General features: G+C 37.6%; 2 protein-coding genes across 2 annotated transcripts in view; both read left to right on the forward strand.

Moving 5' to 3' along the window:
- Positions 1-4,088, forward strand: part of GC (GC vitamin D binding protein) — a 46,829-nt gene extending 42,741 nt beyond the window's left edge. The window contains exon 13 of the mRNA XM_072624404.1: positions 3,887-4,088. Coding sequence (XP_072480505.1) covers positions 3,887-3,892 — 6 coding nt within the window. The 3' untranslated portion in view covers positions 3,893-4,088. The remainder of the gene's footprint in view (positions 1-3,886) is intronic.
- A 295-nt stretch (positions 4,089-4,383) lies between these two features.
- LOC140514256 (uncharacterized) lies at positions 4,384-13,676 on the forward strand. The gene is made up of 2 exons (XM_072624405.1): positions 4,384-7,068; positions 9,455-13,676. The coding sequence occupies exon 2, from the start codon at positions 11,936-11,938 to the stop codon at positions 13,022-13,024; it is 1,089 nt and encodes a 362-aa protein (XP_072480506.1). The 5' UTR covers positions 4,384-7,068; positions 9,455-11,935; the 3' UTR covers positions 13,025-13,676.
- The last annotated feature ends 6,055 nt before the right edge of the window (positions 13,677-19,731 follow it).

Below are 19,731 nucleotides of genomic sequence, written 5' to 3' on the forward strand. Positions count from 1 at the left end.
TGGCAAGATACTGGAGTGATTTGTCATTTGCTTCTTCAGCTCATTTGACAGATTAGGAAACTGAAGCAACAGGATTAAGTGACTTGCCCAGGGTCACCAACTAGTGAGTATCTGAGAACAGATTTGAAATCAGAAATATGAGTCTTCCTGACTCTAGACTCAGCACTCTATTCACTGTGTCACTTATCTGTCCACACAGCTAATTAGCGGCAGAGTTGGGAATGCCTCATTCCCAGTTTTACAGGAAATAGCAAATGCACAAAGCTGAAGGTTCCTTGCTCTGTCCCTTCTTGGTCATATAACCTCAGTATAGAGTAGATAAATCCTTAGTAACTGATTAACTTTCTATTGTTTTTAAGATCAAGAATTAGATCCGTTCAAATGGGATCAAAAGTAGAGGGTTTATTCAGTCCAGGAGACAATAGGTTAGCTGGAATGTACAGAGGGAATGAATGATAAACCAAATTATCACTGCTACAGTACCATCAGTTTCTAACCCTTGATAGAAAGATCTTAACTACATGAAACGGATGCATGAATAATAACACAAAAATGTACCCACATGCATGTGTAGATACACAAGCATACTTATACACAAGAAACCCTGAAAATTACACCTAAAATTTTCCTTATTGGACTCAAAGGTTGATATTGGCTGAGTCACTTTCCTCTCTGAGACTCAGTTTCCTCATTTGTACAATGAAGAGTTGTATTAAATGGTCCTTAGATTCTCTTCTAGCTCTAAATGCTATATAACCTTATGCTAAACATGTGCATTTTCTTTTGTGAAATAACTTTTGTGAAAAAAAACTTAGTATCATAATTAAAAATAAAATCAAATAATTAGATAATTAATTAGATTAACTAATTACATAATATATTTAATAAAGGAAGAAAATAATAAGCATTGGTCCTGCTGTGTATTCTTACTGGAAGAAAGATTTTTTGATGATGGCCTTTTTCATTTTGCTAACTCATTAGTTTGCCAGAAATGTGGAAATAAAAAGCAATTTAATCTGCTGGCAGGTTAAATTGTTTTAATCTATTCAGCATTTAACTCCATTCCTCTATTTGCATATTCTGTGATCATAAAATAAAACTCACTTGAGGAATATTTATCAGGAATACTTCTGTGACTATGAACAAAAATCACATATCATAGGCACTGACCCAGTGGATAGAGTGAGTATTGGAATTAAAGTTAGGAAGTTCTGAGTTCAGATCTGACCTCAGATATTACTAGACGCATAACTGCAGGCATGATACTGTTTATAGTTTTCCCATTTGTAAAAATGGGGATAATAATAACATGTGGCTCCCAGGACTGATGTCAGGAGAAAATGAGATAATTGTAAAGTGTTTTGCAAACTTTAACATGCTAGCTTTCATTTATCACCCAGATATTATGTTCTACAAATCAAATAATCCCCTCTCTTTGAAAGCCCACTGATTGAATTATGAAAATTAAGGAAATTAGAAGAATATAGTGAGGGAATAACTCACCAAAACTTTTAGATTCCTGCTAAAAAAAAAAAAAAAACAAAGCAAAAAAAAAAACAAAACCCACCCAATAACAACAAAGCAAAACCTTCCATTCACGCATGGACATCTGTAAGAGGGGAAAAGTATTTGTACAGGACTTACTATCTGGCAGGCATTCTGCTAAGTATCTTGCAAATAGTTTCATTTCATTTGATCCTCACATAACTCTGGAATGTTGGTATTATTATCCCCATTTCGTAGTTGAGGAGGTTGTGACTTGCCCAGGGTTAAACAGCTGTATCTGAGGCTGGATTTGAATTCAGCTCCTCCTGACCCCAGGGCCAAGACTTCATCCACCAGCCATCTATGATTCCACTGCTATTTATTTTTATTTGGTTATTTGTTTGCTTGTTCATTTGTTTATTTATTTTTGAAATTTTGTAACTAGAAAGCAAAGAAAATGGACATTTACATAGACAAATAGACAGACAGACAGATAGATGGATAGATAGATAGATAGATAGATAGATAGATAGATAGATAAATTGATTGATAGAGAAGAGATATATAGAGGTACATCCATATATATTCACACACACATATAAACAGAACAGGATTACTGGTAAAACATTTTATCATGTAATCTTATATTTCTTTTTAAATATAATTGATTCAAATATATTAACAGTAATGTTATTGAATATGATAATAGTAACATATAAAATGATAGCTATATGTATTACTTCATATTGGTGTTACTAATATAAATATAATACTATTCAATATAATATTATTGATTATAATAAATTCCACATATAACTTTCAAAGCTATCTATCTTCCAAGCAATTTTTTCTGACTTTCTTTTCATTCTGTGCAGTTAAAAACACTCCAATGATCCTCTTTCTTTCTTCATCTTTTTGATTTTTACTACCCTAGCCTTAGCCCCCCCCCCCACTAGAACTCAACCCAAATTGGAAAAATAGACTAGAATAACAAAACTCTTGCCATAACTATGCATAATCAATCAAAACAAATTTCCTCATTAGCCACATTTAAGATCTGCAAACTACATGCCAATGAGTTTAACCTCAATTTATGGGAAAATTACTTGGCTTCAGTATGAACAGGTCATGCCAGACTAAGTTTATTTCTTTTTTAAAGGTATTTTTTTCATGCTTTGTTTCTGCATTGCAAATATTTCCAGACTCCTCCCCACCCCCACTCTACTTTTATAGTACTAACAGTTAAGAAAAGCTATCAAGTCAATGCCCGTGACATTCCACTACTGTAGCCTTATGCCCTACCTCTCTACCTTTCAGCGTTTTTAAAAGTTATCAGAAATCTATCTTCCCTGCCCCCCCTCCATCCCATTGAAAAAAAGTGAGAGAGAAAAGAAAATGAATACAATGAATATTCATTTCTAAGCAAAAGAAATTATTTCATTGACTAGATGATAGATGAATATATCTACATGTGTCTATATCTGTATTTATATGTACATATAAATATATATGTGTAATATGTGTCTACACCTACAAATATACACATATGCATATTTTATGTATATCCACATAGATGTTGACATATATATCTATAGAATGTGTTTATATCTACATAAATATATGTATATAAATAGACATATATATACACACACATATATCCCTTTGATTCTCGTGTGTGTGTGTGTGTGTGTGTGTATAAAATTCTGCCCACTAAATCCATCACCACTTTCTGCAGGAGGTTGCTAGCATTTTTCATCACTGGTCCTCTGGATGGTTATTACATATATCACAGATCTTAGAGTTTTCAAAGTTGCTTGTCTTCAGAGAGTTCTCTTATTATTGTGAAAATTGTTCTGACCCTGCTCATTTCACTCTTCATCAGTTTCTGCAAGTCTTCAAAATTGTTCATTTTTATAACATGGATATTATTGTACAAATTATTCTTTGGGATCTCTTCCTTTCAATCTGTACCAATTCATTTAAGTCTTTCAACTTTTTGAAATCATCTATTTCCTCATTTCTTACAACTTGAGTATTCAAAAATATTCATATGGTACAATCACTTTCATAATAGCAAAAATCAATTTCTATGAAGCAATTGAGACTTTTCTTTTCTGACTAGATTTTTAAGGATGATAATGAAATATATGAATGTGTTTGTGGGCAGAAGTCTGACATCTTATTTTATCATGTAACAGGTTACACATTGGGTCCTTTCTCATCTTAGGTATATCCAGCCATGATAAGTGGCTCTTGGATCGCCATAAGTTCACCATGAAGATATTCAGATGTTGCCCGTACAGGGCTGAACCTCACATAAATTTCCTGAGCAGATTTATTGGTATATACGCCCATATGTAAAACTTTTCTGACTTGGCATTTCTTTCTTTTGTTCCATTAGAAATAAGTATGATGAATGACCCCTGGAGGCCTGAACTAAAGGGAAATTGCTAAGCTTTTGGAAGAAATATGGAATCAACTCTTCTTCACCGTATGGAGCACTTTCCCTAGAACCACAGAAATACAGTGTATATGCAAATAAAAACAACTGATGTGGAATATATATCAAAGAAATGCTATAAAAAGTGCTGTCATACCAATGACTTGGGATATCATTTATACTTTTGTTACATAGAGATGCTAAAGCACAGGATACTATTCTTAGGATATGGGTTCTTTGAGGACTGGGTATTTTCATTTTTGCCCTTGTATCTCAAGAACCTATGAGAATCTAACACATAATAGTGTTTAATACAGGTTTATTGATTAATTGATTAAAAAACTACTATCCTTTTCAGACACTATGTTTTTCTTTAAAATGAATGAAGGTAAGTACTTATTATGTACTAAGCACTATACTTAGTCCTAACGATTCAAATGGAAAAGTAAGACAGTCATGGATCTCAAGGAGTTCATGTGCTACTGAGGAAGAAAACCCATATAGATTAGTTCAGCTGCCAGAGGTAGGGGGACAAGGTCCAGGGTCCCTAGGGTATGGCATCAAGGTGGATGGGAGTGTATGCAAGATGGGTGTCAAGGTTTTCCCTATGGGAAGTGTATCTCTTTGCTGAAGAAGAGTAAGCACCTTCAATGTGGGATTCCTTGCTTGTCTAGCATAGAGAGGACTGCCATTACCTGCCATTACCCCCTGCTTCAACATTCCCAGCAGAGGACAGAGAAAGGTCTTTCCCCACTATAGCTGCATCCACAGTCAAACCTCCTCCACTGCTGCCTATGACCTGGACATCCAAGGTAGCAGCAGCTGACCAGGAAGATAAGGAGCCATTGTAACTCAACCCCTGTTTGAGTCTGCTATAGCCACTGTTGATAGCTGTATCCTCTCCCACTGGAGGGTCAGGATGACAATGACCATTTAAAATGCCTTCTGCTGCATAATTATTGTTTGAACCTCTGTGGTAGCATGGATCAGCTAAGATTTCCTGGAAATCAAGGCTGTAGAAGCCACAGAGGAGGATATCATGTCAGCCCTTCATAGTTCCCATTGGTGACTATTTAAAATGTCCACTATGGGTCACGGACACAGACTTCCACACCAGCACCAATTAGTGGATGATAAGTTCAATAAAGTGATCTAGGAGATGAGCAACAAGGTTGCAACTGGGAATAGCCAGTCTCCACCAATGGCAGGCAGAACAGCTGGCCACCAGCCAAAATGCCCCTTGATGAGTGGCAAATGCCTGGGTGCCTACAGTAGCGCTAGATGCCTGCTCATAAGCATGACCCAGCATTTCTTAGAAACCAAAACTAATATTTGGTAGCTGTTTTACCAAATCCCACACCACAAAATCTGCCCTGTAATTGTTTTTCATGTAGAGTAGATGGCATTACTGAGGTGTTAATTGAGTTACTTTACTGTTTATTCACACCTTCAGAAAATGGGTTCTTGCTTCCATTTGCAATTATTTCGTTTCTGCTTTGCTTGAAGAAATACTTCATGTGAGCTTTTGTACCTTAGAAATCAGCTATAAATCAGGGCTTGATTTAGCATTTTGCTGATTTTGAGACTTTAGAAAGTCATGGAGAAAACATTAACAGTACAGATCAAACAAAAATATGTGACATACATGTGACATAAAAAGTGACACTTTTTCTCTTGAAATTCACTCATTTTCAGTTATGCCTGACTCTTCCTGTCCCCGTCCTTGGCAAAGATAGTAGGATGGTTTGTCATTTCTTTCAGCAGTTTATTTTATAAATGAGGAAACCATTTTATAAATAAGGAAACTAAGACTGGGTTAAGTTACTTGCTTAGGATCACATAACTAGTAAGTATCTGAGGCCAGATTTGAACTCAGGAAGATGAGTGAATCTTCTTGCCTCCAGGCTTGGCGTTCTACCCACTGCACCACCTAGCTGCCCTTTCCTCTGAAAAGCCAGTTCCTAAACATTTAACAATACAGCAGTGTGTGTGTCCCTTATCAGACACAGCTCCCATTCCTCTCATGAAATAAGAATACACTAGCTCTTAAGTTCAGAGATGATTCAGAGGTGTGGTGGATAGAAATAGCTAAGAGATACAGCAGAAAGGAACTCTTGGAGTCAGAAAGATCTGAGTTCAAATGTAGCTTCAGATACTTGCTGTGGGATCCTGGAAAGTTAAAACCTCATTTAGCCTCAATTTCTTGATCTATAAAATGAGGAATTTGGACTCAGCAGCATCTCAGATCTCTTCAAGCTATGACCTTATAACTCTTCTTCAAATGTTCCAAGTACTAAATGTGAACTCTGAATTGTCTCTGGCACTGGAGGATTAGGTGCCTCTTGAATGCTCACTGACTGAGTGATTCTCTCTTTCCTTCAAAAACATAGGGAATAAGATGTCTAGATACTGAGTTTCAGCTCCCTGATTGCTATGCTCAGCATATTGATCAAAGTGGAGATGGTTCAAATCAAACTGAAATACATAAGATAGCTACAGTGTCTCCCTTCCTACTATTGTCCACGAGATCCTTAAGTCATTTCAAGATCAAAATAATAAAACCAAGTATGGGTAGGCTACCCTCATGCTAAGAAACCTAGCCCCTATAGAATCTGTGGGCTTATAATCTCTATATTTTTGTCATAAAATGACTAGAATTAAATTTGTATTTGGCATCCACTGTCCACTACCACAGGCCATTTTTAAATTCCCCCCATCACTATTTGAAGGAGTCTAAAACAGAAGGTTGTTGGTCCTGGGATTACAGTTTTCAGGTACCAAAATGTCCTCCAAGTGGTGTGGTCAAAAGCCTACTGGACTTGGAGTAAGACGTGCTAGGCTCACATCCTAGCCATTTAATCCTGCATGACGCACTAACCTCTTTGGGTCTGTTTCTTCATCTATAAATTAATAATCATCAGTTAACAAATTTTCTATTCATCAGGTACCATGCTAGGTACTGAGAATACAGACACAATGAGTAAAATGGTCCCTACCCTCAAGGAGTTTACAATCAAATAATACTCAGACTCCCACCTTCTTTGATAATTTCTATGTCTTTTCCTAGCTTGGTGGTTTGCCAAAAGCTGAACCTGAACAGCCCAAACTTGGGCAGATCCTACCAATCTCCAAAGACTAAGAAGGTGAGCCCTGTGATGGTCTATGTGTCTGGTGTCTCTTGTCCATGGACAAATCTCACTAATGTTAGAGAGGTTTGCCACCCAACAACTCACAGAAACCTTTTCTTGGGTTTCAGAGGCATGATCTGTATTAGTGGAAAGAACAGTTATACCAACACAATAACTGAAATCACAAGTCTTGAAAGTATTAAAGCATCTACCTCATAAGACTATGGTGAAGAAAGTACCTTGTGACTTTTTAATAGTAGGTCCTCCATTGGCATAGATCACAATCCATCCATACCTTCTCATGCCGTGTAACTTTTATCTATGTCCTCTGGTAAATTACCCACAAAGGGTTCATTAAGTGAACTCCTCCAGGTTGCTTCACATTATATGGTATATTCACATATATGGTATTATCCTTAGTTCTGGACCCGGTTATCATCTTGCTATAATGTATGTAAGGGCAGCTAGGTGGGGCAGTGGGTAGAGCTCCAGGCTTGGAGACAGAAAGATCTAATTTGGAATCTGTCATCAGACACTTAACTAGCTCTGTGACACAGGTCAAGTCACTTAACTGCCTCAGTTCCTCATCTACAAAATGATCTGGAGAATGAAAAGGCAAACCATTCCAATATCTTTGCCCAAAAAGTGGGTTCACAATGGCTGAACAACAACAAAAATGTATGTCTAAGATCTATGTGACCAGTGAACTTTCTCCATTGGCTATCCATAAAAATTCATTCCATAACCCTGTGGAGTAGGTGCTATTATTATTCCCATTTTGCAGATGAGAAAACTGAGGTAGACAGAGATATAAACAACTTGCCCAGGGTCACACAATAAAAAAGTATCTGAAGCAGGATTTGAATTCAGATCTTTTTTACTCCAAGTCCAGCACTCTATCTTCTACATTACCCTGTAGTATCTCCCAATGCCAAGTGAGAAATAGGTCCAGTAGGGAGCAGTACAACAAGATATTACCAGACACTGACTACTTCTTAGCATTGGAGATGTGAACTGACTTCTGCATTGGAATGCCCTAATCTTTCATGTTCTTTATTTGTATACCTCTTCATGCAATTATCCCCACATGTTTCTTTTGAGTGCAGACCCCACACATGATTGTTGTGCTGATATTTATTTGTGGGAAATGAGCTCGAGATTTGTGAATGGGAAGTGTGTTTGCTATGATTTTATTAGTATGTTATTTCATTAAATACCTTTTTTGTGAACTAAAAGTGTCATCTGGTCAACTAGTAAAAGTAAACTCATTGAAGAGGGCTCATGATCTAAAGTATGGAGATGATTTTGACCTATAAAGTATTTCTAACCTGTGACGGCTACCTGATAACTAGTTTCTTGAGTGAGGTGAAGATTCTCAGGTGTCACATATATTTTTAGCCTCTTGGATTTTTCCATTTTCAAAAGGCTTATATTTAGCTCCTTGTGTAAAGCAGTAAGGATACTGATCATGATTTGCTGAATGAGCTGATTTTCTTGAAAATGAAATAAGTATTCCCTGGCTAAGTTGTTCTCATCTAAACAATCATCACTGCCTGCTCTTAATGAGATTTCCATAAAATGCAGCATCACTTTACAAAAGTACCATTTAATTTCAAAAGAACCTTCCAGATGCTGAACAGCCAATTTCCATTTGACAATCCTGTTGAGAAACAAGACTTCTAGCCTCACAGATGTTACATATGAGGTTTAATTCATTCTTACATTATCCAAATGTAGATAAAAAATTGAAAATAGAACTCTGTTGAAGATCTTTCTTCTTAAACACCACAATGAACATTATTGTAGATGTCTGTGGGTGAGTAGAGAGATTTTGAGCAGAAATAGAGAGCAGGTAAAATTTGAAGGTCCCCCCAAGACACTCATGGCCCTCTGGTGTGTTCGTCCTTCATTGATGAAGACCATGCCATCAGGGAAATAGTGACATGACTTGCACTTGACTTTGTTTTGAGTGAGGGAGGGCTGTGCAGGTCACCAGTCTCACTTTTCCTCAAGAGACATCTGAATTCAGTGACCAGATATTCATCAGGATGATTGGAGATGACCTAGGAGGTCATTGAGGCAGTTGAGGTTAAGTGACTTGTCCAAGGTCACACAGCTAGTGAGTGTCAAGTATATGAGGTGAGATTTGAACTCAGGTCCTCCTGACTCCTGCACTGGTGTTCTATCCACTGCACCACCTAGCTGCCCGTCATGGCCCGCTAGCATCCGTTAAAAATATTTAAGCTAATGGTTTTCCAATTTCCCCCCACTATAAATAAATAGATAGGCAGTTAGATATTACTGATATACACTTTTAATTCAAACAATTGAAATTGTAAGAAAAGGTAGACACTGACATCTGGTGGTAGAAATTGTGTATAACATTGCCTCATTATTCCAGGTCTCCCCATCTCACCTTCCCATGGAGAAAAATTTAGTGCCTTGAACTTTCACTGAGTCGACCAAAACCTTCAATACAAGATGGTGACAGCCTAAGAAAGTGAAGTTGGAAGTTTCCCAATGGAGATTATAAAAGAAATTGAGTTCCTTATTCCTGTGGCTGTTTAGCCCACCCACCTCCATTCCTGCCACAATGGCATGACTTTCAGAAAGCAATTTTGCAGCACCCTACCCAGATGCCAACAGATCCAAAATGAAGCCATAAATTACCTCCTTTCTTCCCCAGTTAGAGAAAAATCTCTCTCATTTCTTGTGCTGGAGATGGTAAGAGCTGCTCTTGAATTGGGGAGTTGTGAGTGACTTGGGATAACTAGAGTGTCAGAGGGCCAAACTTTTCAGGAATAGGTCTAACTGTGAAAGAGCACTAGGGTAATTCCTAATGTTACTGCCAATAACTACATATTCCCTTGAGCCCCTGGCTTTCTGAAATTTGAACTCTTGCTGGAATACAATACTCTCTTCTCCTCTGCCTCTTAGAATGTTTACCTCCTTTTAAAACACTACTCAGGGGAGCCAAGACCCATGCCATCTCAGGGAGGGAGGGAAGAGAGGGAGACAAAATTTAAGGCTTATGGAAGCGATTGTTGAAAACTGAAAACAAATAAATTAATTAATTAAAAATTTTAAGTCAGAAAGTTGCATGAACTCCCCCAGTTTCCCTCACAAACAGCATTAAATCAAGCCTCTAAACAGATTCAATTTTTTTAAAGAAATGATGAACAGGTGAACTTCAGAAATACCTGGATAGACTTATATGAACTGGTGCTCAGTGAAGTGAGCAGAACCAATAGAACATTGTACACAGTAACAGCAACAGTATGGCAACAACTGTTTTTGATAGATTTAGTCCTTCACTGAAATTCAAAGACCTAAAGCATTTCCAAAAAAATTGAAACAGGTTATGGAGTGGCAGAACCTACAAAAAGATGAAGTGAAACAATTTTCAAACTTAAGATGACTTAGAAGGACTTCAGGAAAGATCTGTCTCACTTGGGCAAAAGGGGGACACAGCCCAGCAGAGATGGTGCCCAGACAAGCCAGTAAAAGACTCTCAGCCACAGCACAGATCAGAATCCTAAGTGCCAAGATCCAGGCTCTACAAGCCAGGGATGTGACACAGCAGGCCAGCTGTGAGGCGCTAGCAACAGCACAGAAGGCAAGGTGCCAACCCAGGGAACTCCTGGCACAACAGATGTGACTAGGCTGGGCCAGCAAAGCACAGTGGGCAATTCACCAGCCCCTGGCCCACAGCACAAGAAGCTTGAGACAGTGCCTCCCTATGTCACAGGAGCAGAGATCAACTTTAAAAGTCATGAAATAAGCCAAAAAAAAAAATGAGTTAAAAAAAACACAGAGAAAAATCCCAACCATAGATAGCTACCACAGTGACTGGGAAGATCAAAACTCAAATTCAGAAGAGGACAACAATGTCAAAATGCATATTTGTGAAGTCTCAAAGGGGAAGATGAATTGGCTTCCAGACCAAAAAGTCTTCTTGGAAGAGCTCAAAAAGGATTTTAAAAATCATAAGAGAAGTGGAAGAAATGAGAGTTATAAAAGAGAGAGTTAACAGGTTGGAAAAGGAAGGACAGGGGTGGAGCCAAGATGGTGGAGTAGAAAGACGCACATACACATAGCTCTGAACCCACAACACATAGAACAGCTACAAGGAAGTAACTCACGGCGAATTCTGCACCCAGAGGTGACGGAACATTGGAGCAAGGGAGATTTCTGTTCTGGAGAGACATGCAAACCTCTCGCGGGGGGTCCTTCGCGCTGCGGACTGGGAGCTGAGTGCAGCCCTGCCGCAGCCGCGGCACCGAGAGGAAAAGATCCCAGCGGGCTTCAGGGATGGGATCTCCAGCGGCCACGCAGGTCCTTCCACCCACAGAGGGACCTGCAAACCTCTCGCAAAAGGTCCGTCATGCTGCAGATGCGGAGCCCAGCCCAGACATGCTGTGGCTGCGGCCGCGGCACCAAGAGAAACAGATCTGACCAGGCTTCAGGAACGGCATCACCAGCGGCCGCACAAGTACCTCCACCCACAGGTGACGGGGGTCGGTGAGAGAGTCTCTTTGGCGGGTCAAGAGGGGACTGGGGTGCCCCCATAATTCAGGCCCCCCCCCGGGAGGTAGAAGCTGAGAGGCCGCTGCAGACAGGGGCTCCCCAAGCAGGCGGGAGCCTGAATCCATTGTGGAAGGTCTGTGCATAAACCCCCTGAGGGAACTGAGCCTGAGAGGCGGCCCTGCCCCAACCTGACCACCTGAACATAATCTCATACTGAATAGCAGCCCTGCCCCCACCAAAAGCCCTAAGGCTGGAAGCAGCATTTGAATCTCAGACCCCAAACGCTGGCTGGGAGGATCAGGAGGCGAGGTGGGTGTGAGGAGAATATTCAGAGATCAAGTCACTGGCTGGGAAAATGCCCAGAAAAGGGAAAAGAAATAAGACAATAGAAGGTTACTTTCTTGGAGAACAGACATTTCCTCCCTTCCTTTCTGATGAGGAAGAACAATGCTTACCATCCGGCAAAGACACAGAAATCAAGGCTTCTGTATCCCAGCCCACCCAATGGGCTCAGGCCATGGAAGAGCTCAAAAAGAATTTTGAAAATCAAGTTAGAGAGGTGGAGGAAAAACTGGGAAGAGAAATGAGAGAGATGAAAGAAAAGCGTGAAAAGCAGATCAGCTCCCTGCTAAAGGAAACCCCAAAAAATGTTGAAGAAATTAACACCTTGAAAACTAGCCTAACTCAATTGGCAAAAGAGGTTCAAAAAGCCAATGAGGAGAAGAATGCTTTCAAAAGCAGAATTAGCCAAATGGAAAAGGAAATTCAAAAGCTCACTGAAGAAAATAGTTCTTTCAAAATTAAAATGGCACAGATGGAGGCTAATGACTTTATGAGAAAGCAAGATATCACAGAACAAAGAGAGAAGAATGGAAAAATGGAAGATAATGTGAAATATCTCATTGGAAAAACAACAGACCTGGAAAATAGATCCAGGAGAGACAATTTAAAAATTATGGGACTACCTGAAAGCCATGATCAAAAGAAGAGCCTAGACATCATCTTTCATGAAATTATCAAGGAAAACTGCCCTGAGATTCTAGAACCAGAGGGCAAAATATATACTCAAGGAATCCACAGAGCACCGCATGAAAGAGATCCAAAAAGAGAAACTCCTAGGAACATTATGGCCAAATTCCAGAGTTCCCAGGTCAAGGAGAAAATATTGCAAGCAGCTAGAAAGAAACAATTCAAGTATTGTGAAAATACAATCAGGATAACACAAGATCTAGCAGCCTCTACATTAAGGAATCGAAGGGCATGGAATAGGATATTCCAGAAGTCAAAGGAACTAGGACTAAAACCAAGAATCACCTACCCAGCAAAACTGAGTATAATACTTCAAGGGAAAAATTGGTCTTTCAATGAAATAGAGGATTTTCAAATTTTCTTGATGAAAAGACCAGAGCTGAAAAGAAAATTTGACTTTCAAACACAAGAATGAAGAGAACCATGAAAAGGTGAACAGCAAAGAGAAGTCATAAGGGACTTACTAAAGCTGAACTGTTTACATTCCTACATGGAAAGACAATATTTGTAACTCTTGAAACATTTCAGTATCGGGGTACTGGGTGGGATTACACACACACACGCACACACGCACACATACATAGAGACAGAGTGCACAGAGTGAATTGAAGAGGATGGGATCATATCTTAAAAAAAAATGAAATCAAGCAGTGAGAGAGAAATATATTGGGAGGAGAAAGGGAGAAATTGAAGGGGGCAAATTATCTCTCATAAAAGAGGCAAGCAAAAGACTCATTAGTGGAGGGATAAAGAGGGGAGGTGAGAGAAAAACATGAAGTCTACTCTCATCACATTCCACTAAAGGAAAGAATAAAATGCACACTCATTTTGGTAGGAAAACCTATCTCACAATACAGGAAAGTGGGGGATAAGGGGACAATCAGGGTGGGGGGGGATGATAGAAGGGAGGGCATGGGGAGGAGAGTGCAATTCAAGGTCGACACTCATGGGGAGGGATAGGATTAAAAGAGAATATAAGTAATGGGGGACAGGATAGGATGGAGGGAAATATAGTTAGTCCTATACAACACAACTATTATGGAAGTCATTTGCAAAACTACACAGATTTGGCCTATATTGAATTGCTTGCTTTCCAAAGGGAAGGGGTGGAGAGGGAGGGAGGTAAAGAAGTTGGTACTCAAAGTGTTAGGATCAACTATCGAGTAATGTTCTTGCCACTAGGAAATAAGAAATACAGGTAAAGGGGTATAGAAAGCTATCTGGCCCTACAGGACAAAAGAGAAGATGGAGACAAGGGCAGAGAGGGATGATAGAAGAGAAAGCAGATTGGTCATAGGGGCAATTAGAATGCTTGGTGTTTGGGGGGGAGGGGAGAAAAGGGGAGAAAATTTGTAACCCAAAATTTTGTGAAAATGAATGTTAAAAGTTAAATAAATAAATTTAATTTTTAAAAAAATAAAATAAAATTGTGTAGGACAGAAAAAAAAAGAAAAGGAAGGACAAAAATTGACTGAAGAAAACAATTCCTTGAAAATATAGTTGGCAAAATGGGCGGAAGGATGCAATGAAGAAAACAACTCCTTTAAACATAGAATTGGCCAAATGAAAAAGGAGGTACAAAAAAAATAGCTAAAAAAAAATAATTTCTTAAAGATTAGAATTGGGCAAGTGGAAGTTAATGATCTTATGAAACATCAAGAATCAGTCAAACGACATCAAAAGAATTAAAAAATAAAAGAAAATGTAAAATACCTCATTGGAAAAGCAACTGACCTGGAAAACAGATTCAGAACAGATTATTTAAGTTTTAGACTACCTGAAAGTCATGATCACAAAAATAAAAAAGAGACTGGCTAGCATCTTTAAGAAATTATCAAGGAAATCTGCCTTGATATCCTAGAACTGAAAGGTAAAACAGTACTTGAAAGAATCCACTGATCACCTCCTGAAAGAGATCCTAAAATTAAAAGTCCAAGGAATATTGTAGCCAAATCCCAAACTTATCAGGTCAAGAAGGAAATACCGCAAATAGCTAGAAAAAAAGCAATTCAGATACCAAGGAGCCACAGTCAAGATTGCACAGGACTTAACAGTTTCAATATTAAAGGATCAGAGAGTTTAGAATAAGATATTCTAGAAGGCAATGAGCTTGGATTAAAACAAAGTATCAACTAGCCAGCAAAACTGAGCATAATTTTTTGGGGAGAAAGAAGAAAATTCAATGAAACAAGGAACTTTCAGACTTTCATGATGAAAAGGCTAGAGCTGAACAGAAAAGTCAATCTTCAAATATAAGAGTCAAGAGAAGCATAAAAAGGGGGGAAAAAGCAACACCATGTTATTCTATATGGTTAAAGTGTCTATATCCCTACATGAGAAGATGATACTTGTAACTCTTAAGACCTGTATCTCTATTAGGGACGTTAGAAGGAGTATATACTTAGACAGAGGTTGTGGGTATAAGTTGACTTTAATGTGGTGATATATAAAATTAAGATGTGGGGGGGGGGGGGAAGATTGTACTGGGAGAAGAGGAAAAGGGGAGGCAGAATAGGATAATTGTTTCACATGTAGAGGCAAGAAAGATCTATTACAATAGAAGAAAAGGATAGAGAATTGTTTGAGCCTTAATCTATTGGATTTGGCTCAAAGAAGGAATAACATACACACTCAGTTGGGTATAGAAATTTTAAGGGAAGGGAAGTAGGAGGGGAAAGGGGAAAGAAAAGGGAGGGGGAACTAATAAAAGGGAGGGCACATTGAAAGAGGTGGCAGTAAGAAGCAAAACCATGTTGAGGAGGACCAGAGTTCAAGGAGAGAGAAAAGTATAAACAGGGAAGAAATGAGATGGAGGAAAATACACAGTTAGTAATCACAACTGTGAAGGTGAATGGGATGAACTCTTCCATGAAAGAGAGGCAAATAGCAGAGTGGGTTAAAAACTGAAATCCTACAATACGTTGTTTATAGAAAGCACATCTGAGGAAAAGAGATACACACAGAGTAAAGGTAAAAGGCTAGAGCAGAACTTATAATGCTTCAGCTGAAGTAAAAAAAAAAAAAAGCAGGGATAGCAATTCTGATCTCAGAAAAAGCAAAAGCAAAACAATAGATCTAATTAAAAGGGATAAAGAAAGAAACTATATCTTGCTAAAAGGTACCATATACAATGAAGTACTATAGATACTAAACATATATGCACCAAGTGGTATAGTATCCAGATTCTTAGAGGAGAAGTTAAGTGAGTTATGGGAAGAAATAGACAGTATGATTATAATAATGGTGGACCTCAAGCTCCCTCTATCACTACTTGATAAATCTAACAACAAAATAAAGAAGAAAGAAGTTAAGTAGATGAATATAATTTTAGAAAAATTAGATATAATAGACTTCTGGAGAAAATTGAATGGGGATAGAAAAGAATATACCTTTTTCTCAGTGGTATATGGCATCTTCACAAAAATTGACCTGGTATTTGGGCATAAAAACCTCACAAACAATACAGAAAAACAGAATATTAAATGCAAGCTTTTCAGATCATGGTGCAATAAAAATTATGCCTAATAAAGGGTTATTTAAAGGTAAATTAAAAATTAATTGGAAACTAAATAATATTATCCTAAAGAATGAGTGGGACAAACATCAAATCCTAGAAACTATCAATAATTTCATCAAAGAGGATAACAATAATGAGAGAACATACCAAAATTTATTGCATGCAGCCAAAGCAGTTCTTAGGGGAAATTTTATATCTCTAAATGCTTACATGAATAAAATAGAGAAAGAAGAGATCAACAAAGAAATACTAACATTCAAAAAAATTGAAGGAATTCAAATAAGCAATAAGGAAACAATACTATCACTCTTTGCAGATCATATAAGGTATACTTAGAGAATCCTATAGAATGAACTAAAAAAAACTACTTGAAGCAATTAACATCTTTAGCAAAGTTGTAGGATATAAAATAAACCCACATAAATCATTTCTATATATTACTAACAAAGCCTAGCAAACAAGAGAGAGAAAGAGAAATTCCATTTAAAATGAGAAATTCCATTTAAAATAACTTTAGATAATATAAAATATTTGGGAATCTAGCTCCCAAGACAAACCCAGGAACTATATGAACACAATTATAAAACACTTTTCACACACTTTTCACTTCTTCACAAATAAAGTTATATCTAAGCAATTGGGAAAAAATCAATTGCTTATGGGTAGGCTGAGGTAATGTAATAAAAAATGGCAATTCTTTCTAAATTAATATGATTTATTCAATGCCATACCAAAGTACCAAAAAATATTTTATAGTTAGAAAAAATAATAACAAAATTTATCTAGAAGAACAAAAAGTCAAAAATTAAGGGAATTAATGAACAGGAAGGTGGTCTAGGTGTAGCAGATCTAAAGCTGTTATAAAACAACAATCATCAAAACTATTTGGTACTCCTTAAGAACCAGAGTGATGGATCACTGGAGTAGGTTAGGTACACAAGATTATAGTAGCCAATGATAATATTAATATGCTACTTGATAAACCCAAGGACTCCAACTTCTGGAATAAGAACTCACTATTTGACCAAAAATGCTGGGTAAACTGAAAAATAGTATAGCAGGACATTGTGTGTGTGTGTGTGTGTGTGTGTGTGTGTGTGTGTGTGTGTGTGTATGGTGTGTTCATCCTTCATTGCTGAAGAAGACCATGCCATCAGAAAAATAATGACATGACTTGCACTTGACTTTGTTTTGAGGGAGGAAGGGCTGTGCAGGTCACCAGCCTCACTTCTCCTCCAGAGACATCTGAATCCAGTGACCAGATATTCATCAGAATGACTGAAGATGACCCAGGATGAGGCAATTGGGGTTAAGTGACTTGCCCAAGGTCACATAGATAGTGAGTGTCAAGTGTCTGAGGTGAGATTTGAACTCAGGTCTTCCTGACTTTTGCATTGGTGATCTATCCACGACACCACTTAGTTACCATAGCAGGAAGTAGGGCATAAACCAATATCTCACATCGTATACCAAGATAAGGTCAGGTATGAGATTTAGATATAAAAGGTCTCTTAGCAAAGCAAGGAATAGCTTACTGTCGATCTACAGAGAAGGGAAGAATTTATGACCAAACAAAAGACAGAACAGTTTGAAATGCAAAATGGATAATTTTGATTACAGTAAATTAAAAAGGTTTTACACAAACAAAACCAATGCAATCAAGATAAGAAGGAAAACAGAAATCTGGGAAATAATTTTTACAACCAGTCTTTTTTTATAAAGGTCTCATTTCTCAAATACACAGAGAACTGAGTCAAATTTATAAGAATACAAGTCATTCCTCAACTGAGAATTGGTCAAAGGATATGAACAGGCAATTGTCAGATGAAGAAATCAAAGCTATCTATAGTCATATGAAACAATGCTCTAAATCATTTTTTTTAGAGAAATGCAAATCAAAGCAACTCTGAGGTACCACCTCACACCAGTCAGTTTAGCTAATATGACAGAAAAGTAAAATGATAAAGATTGGAGATCATGTGGGAAAATTGGAACACTAATGCATTGTTGGTGGAATTGTGAACTGATCCAACCATTCTGCAGAACAATTTGGAACTATGCCCAATGGGTTGTAAAACTGTGCATACCCTTTGATCCAGCAATATCACCACTAGACCTGTATCCCAAAAAGATCATAAAAAAGGGAAAAGGATTCACATGTACAAAATTATTAATAGCAGCTCTTTTTGTGATGGCCATGAATTGGAAATTGAGACGATGCCCATCAACTGGGGAATAGCTGTAAAAGTTGTGGTATATGTGTAACATATGTGTAAAATATATGTAACAGCAAGCAAAGTAGAAAGTAATGGAATGCTGTTGTGCTATAAGAAGAGATGAGCAGGTAGATTTCAGAAGAACCTGGAAAGATTTACATGAACTCATGCTGAGTGAAGTGAGCATAATGAGGAGGACATTGTGCACAGTATCAGCAACATAATAGACTTAGTTCTTTATAACAATACAATGATCCAAGATAACTTCAAAAGACTCAGGAAGGAAAATGCTATCAACAATCAAAGAATGATGGAGTCTGAAAGCAGATGAAAGGATAATATTTTCATTTTCATTTTTATTTGTTTTTTTTCTTTCTTGTGTTTTTTCCCTTTTCTTCCAACTCCTCTTTCACAACATGACTAATGTGAAAATGTGTTTAATATGATTGCCCATGTATAACCTATATCAAATTGCTAACTATCTTGGGAGAGGAGAAAGGGAAGGAGGGGAAAAAATTTAGAACTCAACACCAATTTAGAACTCAATGTTGAAAACCATCCTTACATGCAATTGAAAAAGATAAAATACTATGAACTAGAAAAAAAGACGAATATACAATACAGAGACTGGCTCAGGTTTGTTTTCTTTTGTTAGCATTAAGAGAAAAAAGAATAAGGAAGAAGAAAGGGATAAATGAGAAAGGAGAAGGAACTTATTTCACAAAATTGATTCTTTTATTTATATAAATGCAGGCAGCTAGATGGTACAGTAAATACAGTACTGGAGTCAGCAAGGTCCTAATTCATATCCAGCCTTGAATACTAGCTGCAAGATCTTGGGCAGGTCACCTAACTTCTGTCTGCCTCAGTTTACTCAACTGTAAAATGAAAGCACGATAACACTTCACAGAGTTGTTATAAAGATCAACTGAGATATCTGTACAGTGTTTAGCATAGTGCCTGGCATATAGTAAGTATTTAAAAAATGCTTGTCCACCTTCCCTTACAACTGAAGGCACAAAAATGAGAATATCCTCATTTATATCTCAGTCACCCATAGGAGATTTGAATAAGCATATGCATAAGTTCACTGTCTACATTCATTAAACTAAAAAAGAAAGGAAAAAAAACAGGCACAGGGAAAGGCAACAGGAGGAATGAAATTGGAGGACAGACCTAGGGAGGAAATATTCACAAGCAAACACAGATCAAGTTCAGATCATAAAGATTATAAATGATGGGTGAAATGGAGAGAAAGTATAAAAATTAAAGAACAAGATCCAGACTTGTTGAGGAGAAATGAAGCAGGGGAGTCAGAGTATACTCATTCAATTATAAAATACTTGTGACAAGGAGAATCCTTCCTTTATCTATGTGTTTTTTTTCAAA

This window comes from Notamacropus eugenii, chromosome 7, assembly GCF_028372415.1.
Source record: "Notamacropus eugenii isolate mMacEug1 chromosome 7, mMacEug1.pri_v2, whole genome shotgun sequence".
Taxonomy (NCBI): domain Eukaryota; kingdom Metazoa; phylum Chordata; class Mammalia; order Diprotodontia; family Macropodidae; genus Notamacropus; species Notamacropus eugenii.

What these genes read in the sequence shown, in the direction of transcription:
- LOC140514256 (XM_072624405.1), top strand. Translation starts at nt 11,936, where the DNA reads ATGCCCAGAAAAGGGAAAAGAAATAAGACAATAGAAGGTTACTTTCTT.